Source organism: Pantherophis guttatus, chromosome 2 (genome assembly GCF_059756535.1).
Source record: "Pantherophis guttatus breed Tessera chromosome 2, ASM5975653v1, whole genome shotgun sequence".
Lineage (NCBI taxonomy): Eukaryota > Metazoa > Chordata > Lepidosauria > Squamata > Colubridae > Pantherophis > Pantherophis guttatus.
In genome coordinates this window covers 193,314,519-193,328,404 of record NC_142064.1, presented here as the reverse complement: position 1 = coordinate 193,328,404, position 13,886 = coordinate 193,314,519, and the positions used below count along the sequence as shown (strand labels likewise).

Below are 13,886 nucleotides of genomic sequence, written 5' to 3'. Positions count from 1 at the left end.
TTAGGCTGATAACTATCTATATTCATCCTTCCCTTTAGATTATTCTCATAGGGTAGGGTGGAAACAAATGTATTCTCTTATCTTCAGCTTCTATAGGCTGTCCATCTGCTTCAGTTTATTAAAACCCAAGTAAAGTCTTGCCCACCAAATTTCCTCTGGATATTTTGCAAATCCCAGGGATAAAACCCAGGGATAAAACTAAACAAAAGCCAATGAAAAGCCTTCTTTCTTCTATTGAGCATGATTTCCTTAACATCAAATGTGTGAGCTTCAATCTTCAGAATTCTCAATTCTGGCCAGTTGGGGAGTTGTAGGAAGCCCAAGTTTGAATACTGCCCTAAAGGATATGGTTGGATACATTTACTCCAGGTGCAAACAGTTGATGGAAAAGCAACATTGGGAGACCTACCCAAGCCTCTGGTTGAGTGTCAGGAGCTAAACCAGATCCCTTTCCCCAAAAGTTAATTCCCTTTGTGATAGCCAAAGTTAAAATAAATAGAAAAAAAAAAACCTTCAAAATCTATGGAAGCAGAGACTTGTTGTCAGCAAAAATAAATAGCTGATGTACAGAAAAATCTTTTTGGTTTCCTTTTTATTTGGTGGAATTGGGCTTACAGAGAAGGGTAGGCTTTCAGGGACCATTTCTGGTGGAATTGATGATATATGAAATTAAATAAATTAAGATACAAAAATAAAATTAGTTGCTGCTGAATTATGTATTGCACATTCACTTTCATCTACAGCATCTCACTTTCCATCTTTTACATTTGAACTCTATTATTATTATTATTATTATTTAAAAAAACATGTTACCTTTCCATGGATGGAGTGTATATAGAGGAAAGGAATCTTTCAATCTGGAATCTCATATTATTTTTAACAATTAAAAAAAAAATCATCCTTATCTGAGAACATGTCCAATCAGGACAACAAACCTCTCTCCCTTGTTAACTGATTTTTTGCCTTCTTTAGCCTCTGATAAAGAAAGAGCTTTTTTTTTTCATTTTCACTGTTGTCCGTCCACTGCAAAAATTAATATAAATAAATAAAACTGCAAATAAAACTCATATATCTAAGTTCTTTAAAAAACATCCCCTGAGATTCTATAACAATTTCATAAATGAAGATTTAAGTATTAATTATAATTAGGCTGTAATAAGGCAAACTTCTTTAAAACAATGCCCGTGACTTCTGTCTCACTGGAGTCAACACACTGGACAGATGGATTTGCTTCCCTTTCTAATATCTTCCCTTTTCATCTCAAACTATCCCAGTGTATTGCCACTAGGGCTGAAGTTAATTAAGTGTTTTGAAGTAACAATTAATTTACCATATGTCCGATAGTATGGAAAATAGCCATTGGAAGAGGAAGGTAATTGATTCCGGCTTAATATTTCTTCTAAGAGAAAATTCTCAGAATCACCAGAATCTATTGTGGAATTAGTGGATAAAAGGGTTTCAGTGAAATCAAAATTCTCAAGACATTGGCCAGTATCTTCATTTGCTATACTGCTTTCCTGAAAGTCCTAAAAACAAAAAAATGGACAAATTGTCAAAATGGGTTTTATGTGAACTAACAACTAGTTCCTAAAATGTGTCTTAAAATTGAAATGGGGCAGCCTTTCAAAATATCTATAGAAAGAGCAGGATTACCAAACTATAGGTGTCTAACCCGTGTTGGAAGAAGACTTCTCAATTTTTAAAATGAATTGAAAGGATTTGTGATAGTTATAAAAATATAAAATATTGTAATGACTGCTAAATTTGAAAATGAAGAATTATCTGTAAAAATAATTAAATGCCTTAATTCCAATTCCCCAAGTGAATAGAAAGTACACTTTCCATATTGGTAATTTTCACTTTTTCTTTGAAAAAAGTAGTTGTAATACAATTTTGCAATTTTGCTGGCTGTAAATTCTAGAATAAATTTAATAATAAATTTATCACCACATTGGGAAAGTTACTCCACTGGATCAAATATAAATAAGTTTTGCCATTCTCATGCAACTTACTGTATTAGCATATTCAGTCTCAGCATTAGAGACAGCTTCACTCCTTATTTTTTCATCACTGTTAGTGGTAGCCTCTTCATTCTGCTCTCTACTTTTAATTTCTTCAGAGGGATTTGAGCTGGTCAAATATTCTTCATATGTTCGATAATATGGGAAATATTCAGTGTCGAGCTCTCTTTCATTTGTGAACTCTTCTTTGTGTTTTAACTTAAAAACACAGCAATTGCTTTGAACTCTATCTTCTCCTTCTGGGCTGTTCTGGTTCACTTCGGAGTTGAGGCAGGAAGGGCTTTCCACAAGATTGGTATCAGTTCTATAATAAGGCATGTATTCAGAACAGGTTGTTGGGTTGGACCTGACAAGGTCATTAAAATGTGTCAACTCGATATTGAAATCCTCAGCACCATCTTCAGTTGACAGTGGTAGGAGTTTTGAAGTTTCTGGATGGATTAATGTTGGAGGGCTTTCATTTCTTTCCTGAAGACTGTGGACGCCATTCTAGAAGATATTGACAGATGAAGACAAAATTCTGTAATGTATTATTTCAAAGTGTGAAGGATAATCAGTGGGATGGAAAATGAGTTTAGGTATCACTTTCCCCTTAGAAGCCATTGGGAGACCTAGTTTAGTTTAATGATGAGTGCCTTCCTATAAATGCAGAAATGACTTGGTTCACTAGTATGGATGAAGGCTCCAACATTAGTTGATTAAAAAGCCAATTTTCCTCCAGCTTTTATCAGGAATCACAGAATCTAGAATGCTTTACTTGCAATATATTACTGGTGCAGTTATTTCTCTTCAGTGGAATCCTAAATATTCTATTGATTGGAAACTGAGTGGTATCAAACATGATCTACAGGTAGTCCTCAACTTACAACAGTTCACTAAGTGACCATTTGAAGCAGCAGTGGGTTTCATATTTTCTTACCACCGGTTTGCCGCATGTGCGCACGCTCGCTTTGTGTGCACACTTGCTTGCTTTGCTCACACATGCGCCTTCCACCCATGTGCTCCGCCTCAAAAATGTGCCTAAATAGGATGGCATAGAGCTGGGGCAGGGGGGCGGGGGGCAGGCCCACTCACGATTTCCGCTACCGGTTCTCCCAAACCGGTCCAAACTGGCTGAATACCACCTCTGATTTGAAGTTACAACGGCACTGAACAAAGTGACTTATGTCCATTTTTCACACTTATGACCATTGCAGCATCCCCATGGTCACATGATTTACATTTGAATGCTCAATAAGTGACTCACATTTATGATGGTTGCAGTGTCTCGGGGTCATGTGATCACCTTTTGTGACCTTCTGACAAGTAAAATCAATGGGGAAACCAGATTCAGTTAACAACCGAGTTACTAATTTAACAACTGCAGTGATTCACTTAACAAATGTTGCAAGAAAAATCGTAAAATGAGGCAAAACTCACTTAACAAATTTCTCACTTAGCCACATAAATTTTGGGCTCCATTGTGGTTGGAAGTTGAGGACTACTTGCATTTAATTCTAATGGAATGTATAAGAGAAATTGGAATCTTTATCTTTCCTCTCACTCCTTTATTTAGAATATTGTGCAAATGTCATCTAGGTTTATAATGTTGGAGAAAGAAAGACACAGAGAGATAATACAAGAGAAAGTACACTGGAAAATTAAAGCAAAAGAACATATAATACTTCCCACTCATTCTGAAAAAAACTATCATATTTTGTCTGTTGATAAGTTTCAGTAAGTTAAGTTAATTCAATAAGTAGGATGCAGCATTTTGTGCAAGAAAGCAATAGTTAGAATAGAAATGGAGGAGGGGTTAGATTGGCCTCAGTGACACCCCAGGTCATTCTCAGCCACAGGAGATCAGGAAGTGACTTTGCACCAGTTACTGTCTTTCAACCCAGCCTAACTAGTGTGGTGGTTGTGGGAAAATTGAGAGAAGGAGATAGCAATAGCACTTTGACTTATATACCGCTTTATAGCCCTCTCTAACCGGTTTACAGAGTTAGCATATTGCCCCCAACAATCTGGGTCCTCATTTTACCGACCTCAGAAGGATGGAAGGCTGAGTCAACCTTGAGCCTGGTAGGATTTGAACTGCCAAATTACAGGCAGCCGGCAGTCAGCAGAAGTAGCCTGCAGTACTGTAGCCGAGGCTCATATGCTAAGTATGCTACCTTATACTTCTGAAGAAAAGGCAGAGTATAATTGTAACAAATAAATGTTTAAAATGCTGGTAGAGAATTTTTTTAAAAATAAAGACCTTCTGCTTCTAATACTGAGTCTGAGAACATATCTCATACCTTTCTATTCTCAATTTTCTGCCATGGAGAAATTCCATTTTTTGTTTGTCTCTTCATTAATTTGTATCTCATTTTTTTGCTGTAGGCCTTTTCATGTATCATCACATTCGCTTCTACATTATTCTCCTTTTTCATCCTGACCAGCTTTAAGATGGACAAAAAATATCAAAACAAAATAATTTATTTAGAAATCAGTACAGCTCTAAAAGCCCGGACATTGGATATAACAATGTATTGCCTAGTATCAAAGGTCTTCCATATTGGAGCCTCCAGGATATTTAACATCTTTGTATATTCATCCCAATTGAATAGGAGCTGAAGTGGGTTTCAGCAGGTTCTGACCAGTTCTGGAGAACCGGTAGGAGAAATTTTGAATAATTTAGAGAACCGGTAGTAAAAATTCTGACTGGCCCCACCCCTCCATCTATTCTCTGCCTCCCAAGTCCCAGCTAATTGGGAGGAAATGGGGATTTTGCAGTATCCTTCCCCTGCCACACCCACCAAGCCACACCCACAGAACCGGTAGTAAAAATTTTTGAACCCACCACTGAACAGGAGTGTTGAAAGGATTATTTCTGCTATTCTATATGGGGTTGGAAAAGGGATTATCTAATTGTAAACTTTATATCAATTGCACAAAATCTCTGGACTGAGTCCTTAGTAGAGATCTAGGAGAAGAGTTGATCCCGTAGCTATAAGTCTTTCTTACAACCACACTTGTTTGACTAACAATTATTTTGGAAATTGTGAGAGAATAGGATGGGAATATATGGTGCTGAACTTATTTATCAAATTTCTAAGCCGCCCAATTGCATAATGATCCTAAATAGCTTCACAATATTAAAAAGAGAAGAAAGAACGTCATTTTAGAAAAGAATACAATTGCTCCGTGGGAATAGATTTAAAAATATCACTTTTTAAGCCATCCAGTTGAGAAGGTCATAAGTGACAATATTCTATTGATGGACTCTGCTCCCAGAGTTAAGCATGAACCTCACATAGGCGAGGAATATTTAAGTGATATAAAGATTTAACAGTAGGACTCCCTCATGAAATAGAGAAGGAGAACAATGTGGTCAAACTAGAAGGCTTGTTAGCATCTAAATAGTAAGTCTCCGTGTGTGTTTGTGTTTGTGTTTCATGAAATTAAGTCCTGCTACTTCAGCCGAGGAATGTTTCTGGATTCAATTCTCGATCATTACTTGCAAAGCAGAAAAATATACAGCTGTTGTTAACTCTAAATTAATTTCATATTTCCATTTGTTGTTGCTCTTTCCTTCATTGTTCTTAGCTTTCCAGTGCTCAGTTCAATCATCCATGGAAATGGTGGTTGCTGAATGCAAAGCAGTCCGAATAGCATATTATAGATTTCCATTTTTCCATCAGGTGTGCATAAATCTATTTATGGTACCGTATTGCTCACTGATTTAAAATAGTTTTACCCATGCCTATAAACATTATCCCATAACTTTTTCCAGGATACTTTCTTTGTTTAATCCAGTTTGCAATTTTTCTCTGCCCTACAAACAATTTTAATATTCTGAAGGGCATGCAGGAAAATTAGCAGGGGTGAAATCCAGCAGGTTCTGACAGGTTCTGGAAAACCAGTAGCGGAAATTTTGAGCAGTTCGACGAACCAGTAGCAGAAATTTTGAGTAGTTCGGAGAACCGGCAAATACCACCTTTGGCTGGCCCCAGAGGGTTGGGAATGGAGATTTTGCAGTATACTTTCCCTGCTACACCCACCAAGCCACACTATGCCCACCAAGCCATGCCCACAGAACTGGTAGTAAAAAAAATTGGATTTCACCACTGGAAATTAGATTCTTTGGTGCCTTCCTATCCATCTCAAAAGTGCACTTGCAATGAAAGCAAGTCACAGTTTACCACAGTCAAACATTACCATTTAACCTAGCAGATATTTAAATCAGTGTTTAATGAGCTCAGTGTTTGTAGCCATTATGTTTGCATATGAGAGAGCTTAAATGAGCTGAAGGCTAAGAAATGTGCATAGCTCAATCCATCTTTAAATTATTGATGAAGTTTCTATATTATTTTCTAAGTGGTAACAAAATGAATCTGATCTTCTTTCAGCTATAATAATAATTTTAATATATAGTTGTATTTTACAGGAACATTGAAAGACCGTTTTTTTCCTCACATAGGATTATATTTGAAAATTTTGACTTATATCCATTCCTAAACAACTCTTTATTTTCCCTACCAATTATAATTTTTGGAGCAGTATTTCATTGAAGGCTGTTTCAGTTAATCCTGTAAAGATTTTAGTATGCAGTAAAAACTCACACTTTTTAAAGTTTATCATGAGACGAAGAAGTTAAAAGGGTATCTCAGCTCAAGGGGTTGGGAGGTTTAGAATCTAATCACATAACTTCATTTCATTTCTTATGAAACTTCATTTCATTTCAACCTTAATTGTGTGTCTCTAAATTTTGTCCGTAAATCATATGCTTTAGAGATAAGTAGATAGTCTCTTTCCATGCTTACCTCCTGTTAAAGCTGTGAATAATGGAAAGTTTCAGCTGTGATATCAAAGAAGCAGTTTGTACTCTTGTGTGAGGTCATAAATAAGATTCCAAGGGAGTTCTAAAATGACTGGTCTCAGTAAGTTGAAATAATGTTGATGGAGTTGACTGGTTTTATTTCCTTATCGCTTTTATGAGCAGCAGCATTTTTATGCAACATAACATCATAAGCGTGTAGTATGATAGACTTGCGTGGCCGGTGCAACATATTCATATTGGTGTAATATATCATAATGCAATGTTACGTACATATATGTATAGAGGATTGTGTGTTGTTAGTATGATTTATTGGGTTAGGGATTTTTCTTCTTTCACTGTGAGTTATTGATAAGTATTTATGTTGCCGGGGGTGGGGGGGTGCACGAAGGGAGGCTCAGCCAACCTCATTGTAACGTGTTGTGCTTTGACAATAAAGGTTGAACTGAGGTTGAATTGAATTGAATTATAACAAGAACTTTCCAATGTTACATTTTTCTACTTGAACCATTATTTATTACCATATTGTTCAAGACTGGAGATTTTAGATCAGGAACTCATGGCATCACAGCATCGTCACAGGATGTATTTGATGAGCTGGGTTCAATGTCAGCGTTCCAGAAAAAAACCCAGCTCCAACTAAAGACTCTGAAGCAAGCATTTTCAAAGTTCTATTTACTAGCATAGGCAAACTGGCACATCTGGGAAAACCTGAATCTGAGAGGTCTGGGTTTTTCCTCAGTAAATCAAAACCCCCAAAACTATCCCCTCAGTCCTCAGTCGATCACATGCTCCAATCAACCACCGTCCCATCTCGAGACATTACTCCGACCACTCCTTCTCCAGATGCAGGATCGCCCTGACCTTGATCGACAGGAAGAATGCTATTATGTCTTCAGACAACCCCTCTACTAAATCCCCGCTCCTACTTTCCCACACATGAGAAGGTGGCAGCATGGAAGCTTCCGGCCTAATATGGTTTCCAAAGCTGACATTCAAAGTTTCATAGACAACTATTGAATAGTAGACAAGATATATTTTTTTAAAAAAAAACCTTTAATATTTTGCTAGTATTTAGTGGTTGTCTGATTTGTGCAACCCAGATCTTAATATTGTCTTAATAAAACACACACCCATACACACACATTGCTATGTGACTACAACATGCTAAATAACCTCGTCCTATTACAACTTTGCCCTGGGATTTTTCAAACTAACCGTAGAGAGCTGTTTCCTATTAATACGGTTGTGTGATAGCAAACTTCCCACTCTAACCTCAGTTAGATCATTATTTCCCTCTTTTGTCTTTCCCCCCTGCAGAAAGAAATCACACAACATATCCCCAAACCATGACAAACAGCTAAGATGTTATAGATGTTTGAAAACTCAAGAATTAGAAGGCCAATCTAATCTCTGGGAACCCCAGTGATAAGGGCAGCAATGAAGAATCTTGACAATTGAGTTTGAGTGAAATCAGCAATTAATGGTAACAATCCCTGTAGTCATTTTTTTTTAAAAAAAAATAGTGTTGGGCCATCAGTTGTTTTGGACCTTAAGCGCGTCTCTTTAGATATCATTCTAGTCTTGCTATATGTTCTGCTACCTTTAGACTCTGGTGTGGAGAATGCTAAGTGGCTGACCTCTAAATTTTCCTACTCCTGATCTTCTTGGAAGTTGCATTGCTAACAAAGTGTTCTACATAATGGGGCTACACATGGCAGGCTGAAATGGAAACCTTCCTGATGTGATTAGCAGGTTCCATGGAAATAGATGAATGGGGGAGAGGAGAAGGTTAATAATAACAGTAACAGAGTTGGAAGGTACCTTGGAGGTCATCTAGTCCAACCCCCTGCTCACGCAGGAGACCTGTACTAGGGATTCAAACCATCTTTCTGATCGACAATCTCAGCATCTTAGCCACTGAGCCACCTAATCAGTTCTTTTTCATGAAATCCAAATTGGAAAAAGGATTCAATGATATTAATTCCCAACCTCATATTTGAAAGAAAATACTATGAGTTGCCACTACCAGGCTGATTTTAGCATAGACAAAAAGACATAGAAACATCAATGTCCAATTTTCTTCTCTCCTTATAAAATCCTCAGTCTGTATGTCTGCATTTATGCAAGTGAAGAAGCCTGTTCTAGCTTATTTGCAGCCAAGAAATGGCAGTAGGGAAAAGAGAGCAATGTGCATGCACCAACATTTGCAACGCTCTCTACATGGGGCTCCCCTTGAGGAGCACCCGGAGGCTCCAACTGGCGCAGAGTGCGGCCGCGCGGGTGGTAATGGGAGCGACATGGCGTTCCCATGTAACACCTCTCCTGCGCGAGCTGCACTGGCTCCCGGTGGTCTTCCGGGTGCGCTTCAAGGTTTTGGTTACCACCTTTAAAGCGCTCCATGGCTTAGGACCCGGGTACTTGCGGGACCGCCTACTACCACCAATAGCCTCCCACCGGCCGGTACGCTCCCATAGAGAGGGGCTCCTCCGGGTGCCGTCAGCCAAACAATGCCGACTGGCGGCTCCCAGGGGGAGAGCCTTCTTTGTGGGGGCACCTACTATCTGGAACGAGCTCCCCCCAGAGATACGGAGGATCCCGGATCTGCGCACCTTCCGCCGCGCCTTAAAGACCTTATTATTTCACCAGGCCGGCCTGGCCTAATTTTCCCCCTCTTTTATAAAAGATTTTTAAAATTTTAAATATTTTTTAGTATTTATATATTTAATTTTAAATTGGTTTTAAAAGTTTGGGGTTTTAAATTTGTCGGGGCCAAAATTATTTAATTTGATTTTATTCTATTTTTTAAATTTTGTATTGTATGTGTTTTTATTGTTTGGCTGTGCACCACCCTGAGTCCTTCGGGAGTAGGGCGGTATAGAAATCTAATAAATAATAATAATAATAATAATAACATTATTTTCTTTGATTCCTAGGGAGCCTCCTCATTACACCATTTTATTAGGGCTATTGTAGCTGCATGAATCTGTATGACCACTAGCTGGCAGGAAAGAATCTGAGTTTTCTGTAACTCTTTACTGCCATCTTTTATTTATTTATTTTATTTTATTTCCAATTTATATACCGCCCTTCTCCCTGAGGACTCAGGGCGGTGTACAGCCAGAATTAAGAACATGAAATACAAATATTAAAAAACAATTAAAATATATATAAATTTGGCCCAAAAATTAAAAATCACAAACCAATTTAAAACTTTTTAAAATTTCTTCTTAAGCCAGCCCGGCTTGCTGGAAAAAGTGGGTTTTAAGGCACTGAGGTCTTGGATTCTCCTTATCTCTGGGGGCAACTGATTCCAGAGGGTAGGTGCCCCCACAGAGAAGGCCCTCCCTCTGGGGGTCACCAGCCTACATTGTTTGGCTGATGGCACCCTGAGGTGGCCCTCTCTGTGGAAGCGCACGGGTCGATGGGAGGTCGTCGGTAGCAGCAGGCGGTCTCGAAGATAGCTAGGCCCTATGCCATGGAGCGCTTTAAAGGTGATGACCAACACCTTGAAGCGCACCCGGAAGACCACCAGGAGCCAGTGCTGCTCGTGCAGGAGCGGTGTTACATGGGAGCGCCATGCAGCTCCCGTCACTACCCGTGCTGCTGCGTTCTGGGCCAGTTGGAGCCTCCGGGTGCTCTTCAAGGGGAGCCCTATGTAGAGAGCATTGCAGTAGTCAAGGCAAGAGGTGACGAGGGCGTGAGTGACTGTGCACAGGGAATCCCGATCAAGAAAGGGCCGCAACTGGTGAATCAGGCGAACCTGACAAAAGGTCCCCCTGGTTACAGCTGTCAGATGTTCCTCCAAGGACAGCTGCATATCCAGGAGGACTCCCAGATTGCGAGCCCTTTCTGTGGGGGCCAAAGACTCACCCCCAATAGTCAGTGATGGAGTCAACTGACTATATCGGGATGCCAGGAGCCACAGCCACTCAGTCTTGGAAGGGTTGAGCTTGAGCCTGTTCCTCCCCATCCAGATCCGCATAGCCTCCAGGCACTGGGACATCACTTCAAGGGCATTGTTGGGGTGGCCTGGGGTGGAGATGTACAGCTGGTACTGGTGGTATCTCACCCTGAAGCCATGGATGATCTCACCCAGCGGCTTCACATAAATGTTGAACAGAAGGGGTGAGAGGACCAATCCCTGCAGCACTCCACGATGAGAGGCCTCGAGGTCGACCTCTGCCCCCCTGCCAACACAAACTGCGACCGGTCGGAGAGAAAGGAGGAGAACCACCACAACACAGTGCGTCCCACCCCCGACTCTTCCAGCCAGTGCAGCATGATACCATGGTCGATGGTATCAAAAGCCGCTGAGAGATCTAACAGGACCAGAACAGAGGAGCAACCCCTGTCCCGAGCCCTCCAGAGATCTATTGGCTGAGAAGATTTTTGAAGTCCAATATCATAATCCTAAACATATAGAACAGAGGTCTTCAAACAAGGCAGCTTTAAGACTTGTTGTGGACTTCAACTTTCAACTATGCTGGCTGGAGAATTCTGGGAATTGAAGTCCACAAGTCTTAAAGCTGCCAAGTCTGAGGACCCCTGATATAGAATGAGTACATACATTTAAGGGTTATACAGTCAGCTTCCTCTCCTGCATTTTCTTTCTGAACAACTTTCTCTTTCAAGCAGCTGCACAAAAGTGACAGAAATGAAAGTCCTGAGCTGATTTTTTGAATTTAGCCCAATAGCCAGATAAAAGCAGCTGATGATTGCATGGGTTCTAGGCAAAAGAGAAAAATCAGAAACGATGGATAGATTTCCTTTGGGCAAATACAATTATTGGTTGTTAACTTTTTATAATAAACATAACATTGTTGTCTGTCTTTAAACAACACAAAAATATAAGAAACATTGAACAAATTATATTTGTAAATGGAATAAATCAACACCTGTTTTCTCCAAAATTATAATCTACAGGTTTATAGAATAATGTAATAAAGGTCATTCTGCAAAATTTGTCAAGGAAGCATAAGATATCAATAGTAGAGCACCTTCTGAAATTCTTCAAGCATCCTCTTGTTCCTTTCAAAACATGTTGTCACTAAGTCTCTAAATCCAGGTGTTTTTCTTCAGGATAGATATATGGGAGTAATCTCTTTCTAACCAGCTGTGACAGCTTTTCTGTCTTAAACCATTTGTTTAAAACAAAGGTTTTTCTTATTATCTTACTTTAAAAATATATGGATGTAGGCTTGTCATTTTTTATAGAACCCATAACATCTGTTTTGCTTTATGAGTTCTTACATAAATCTTTTTTTGAACAGATATTTTTCTTCTATATGAAATCCATCATTTAAAGCACTTGCAACCTATAGAAATGTAGGGGAAACTGGTTCTTGTGGCAAAACCTCATAGTGTCTGTCACAAAGACATTTTAAGCAAGGATACGTTGTGTTCATTCCAAAAAGTACACATTGTAAATGAAGCCTAATTTGAGAAGCAGGTCAGATCCTACACAAGGAATGGCATGCGGTAACATTCATATGTACTAGAATCTGAGAGAAGGACAATTTATACCTCCATTTCTTCCTCATCATAAACTTCCTTTCTTGACCATAATAAGTATGACACTAGTTGCTAACAAGACTGATATTGTGAATATCATGACATTTTACTTAACTGATATCAGATGATATATTTTGATTGTCTGTCTGTCTGTCTGTCATATATATTTTACCTAACTCATGGGTGTCAAACTGGTGGCCCGTGGGCCAGTTGCATCACAAGCAGGCCACACTCACCCCAGCTCCGCGAATGGGAAAAACATTGTGAAACATCACAGGACAGCAACGTGACACGGCAAGTTTGACACCCATGACCTAACTGGTATCAGGATGAATAGGATGGAATTCTAACTCTACAAAATGATATGAGCAGCTTACTTAAAAAATAGATTCAAACAACTGCAGTTACAATTTACACATACACATCATTCTATTCCTTTTTAAAGTAAGCCGTGTTATGCAAACTACAGAAAAGGAGTGAGGTATTATAAACCCTAGAAATAAAAGTATTCGATAGAAAAAGAGACATATAACTATATTTAATTTACACCCATTCATCTCTGTCTCATTATCCTCATTATCTCTGCTTCCACAGTGTATTGGTGGAATAATTGTCTTTTGTTCTTTAAACTTCTTATCTCTTTCTTTTGTAGGGCCTTACCACCTCCATTCCCACTCTCAAAAGTTCTTTGTCCTTTTCATTTTCCAGATCCATTCATTCTTCAGATATTATGAAGGCCCAGAGTTGCTTCATTGGTGAGAATGGATGCCATATAAATGCAACAAATAAATAAATATGCTTTGCAATTCAGTCTCTATTCACTCTCTCTGTGTGATTAAATTGCCTCTAGTTTCGGCTTTTGTATCAATCGCAAACTCCATTCAAAACTCTTATCAACGGATAATCAGTATTGACTTCAACTGCTAGAAGTCAATACTGACTCAAAAGCATGCTAATTTGGATTCCCAGCCTAGCCAATAACCTGGTCTCCTATCTAAGTACTAAATATTGAGTTGTAGAGTTTGGGGATCATCCAAAGTTGGGTGGGTACTGTCATCTCTTCAGGCATCGAGAGAATAATATGCTTCAAACAGAGAGTGTTAAGAAAAGGAACAAGTCAGTACATACTACCTATTTAAATGTTTTTTTTTTAAATGCAAGGAAAGGCTGGATTAGAGTTGTGGTTGAAGAACTTCATGAGAGGAATTATGGCAGATCTATTTATTTGTCAACACCGCTCAAGTATCAAGTTTAAGAATATTGCGTGCACAAAGCCAGCAACCAAGTATTCTGGAAAAAAATCATCTGGCTCTATTGTAATCTTTACAATCTAGTAACATTCTATTGTGTCATGCCAGTGCAGAAGAAAAAGGGGACACATGCTTTTGTATTTTCAAAAGTGAGAGAGGAAAGTTACCCCATTATTTTTGTCTTTGCTGGTGGAACCTGACATCAAAAACACCTACCAATGACTAATCTGTTCAGCCTACAAGCTCTGTATTTATTCATTGTTATACAATGAATAAATTGCATACATATACATATAA

The 13,886-nt window shown here is 38.9% G+C and overlaps 1 protein-coding gene and 1 long non-coding RNA gene across 3 annotated transcripts; one reads left to right on the top strand and one right to left on the bottom strand.

The window, feature by feature from the left end:
* Positions 1–574: 574 nt before the first annotated feature.
* Positions 575–6,876, bottom strand: LOC117660573 (uncharacterized). Its single transcript, XM_034408737.3, has 4 exons — positions 6,812–6,876; positions 4,304–4,447; positions 2,013–2,510; positions 575–1,526 (listed from the first exon to the last, which is right to left on the bottom strand). The coding sequence occupies exons 2-4, from the start codon at positions 4,436–4,438 to the stop codon at positions 1,266–1,268; spliced, it is 894 nt and encodes a 297-aa protein (XP_034264628.1). The 5' UTR covers positions 4,439–4,447; positions 6,812–6,876; the 3' UTR covers positions 575–1,265.
* A 34-nt stretch (positions 6,877–6,910) lies between these two features.
* Positions 6,911–13,156, top strand: LOC117660574 (uncharacterized). Of its 2 annotated transcripts, XR_009621575.2 has the most exons (3): positions 6,911–7,069; positions 8,146–8,311; positions 13,048–13,156. It is a non-coding gene; the product is annotated as an uncharacterized LOC117660574 (long non-coding RNA). The 2 variants fall into 2 exon arrangements; XR_004589706.3 differs by lacking the exon at positions 13,048–13,156 and having other exon boundaries at positions 6,913–7,069; positions 8,146–8,364.
* Positions 13,157–13,886: the final 730 nt, after the last annotated feature.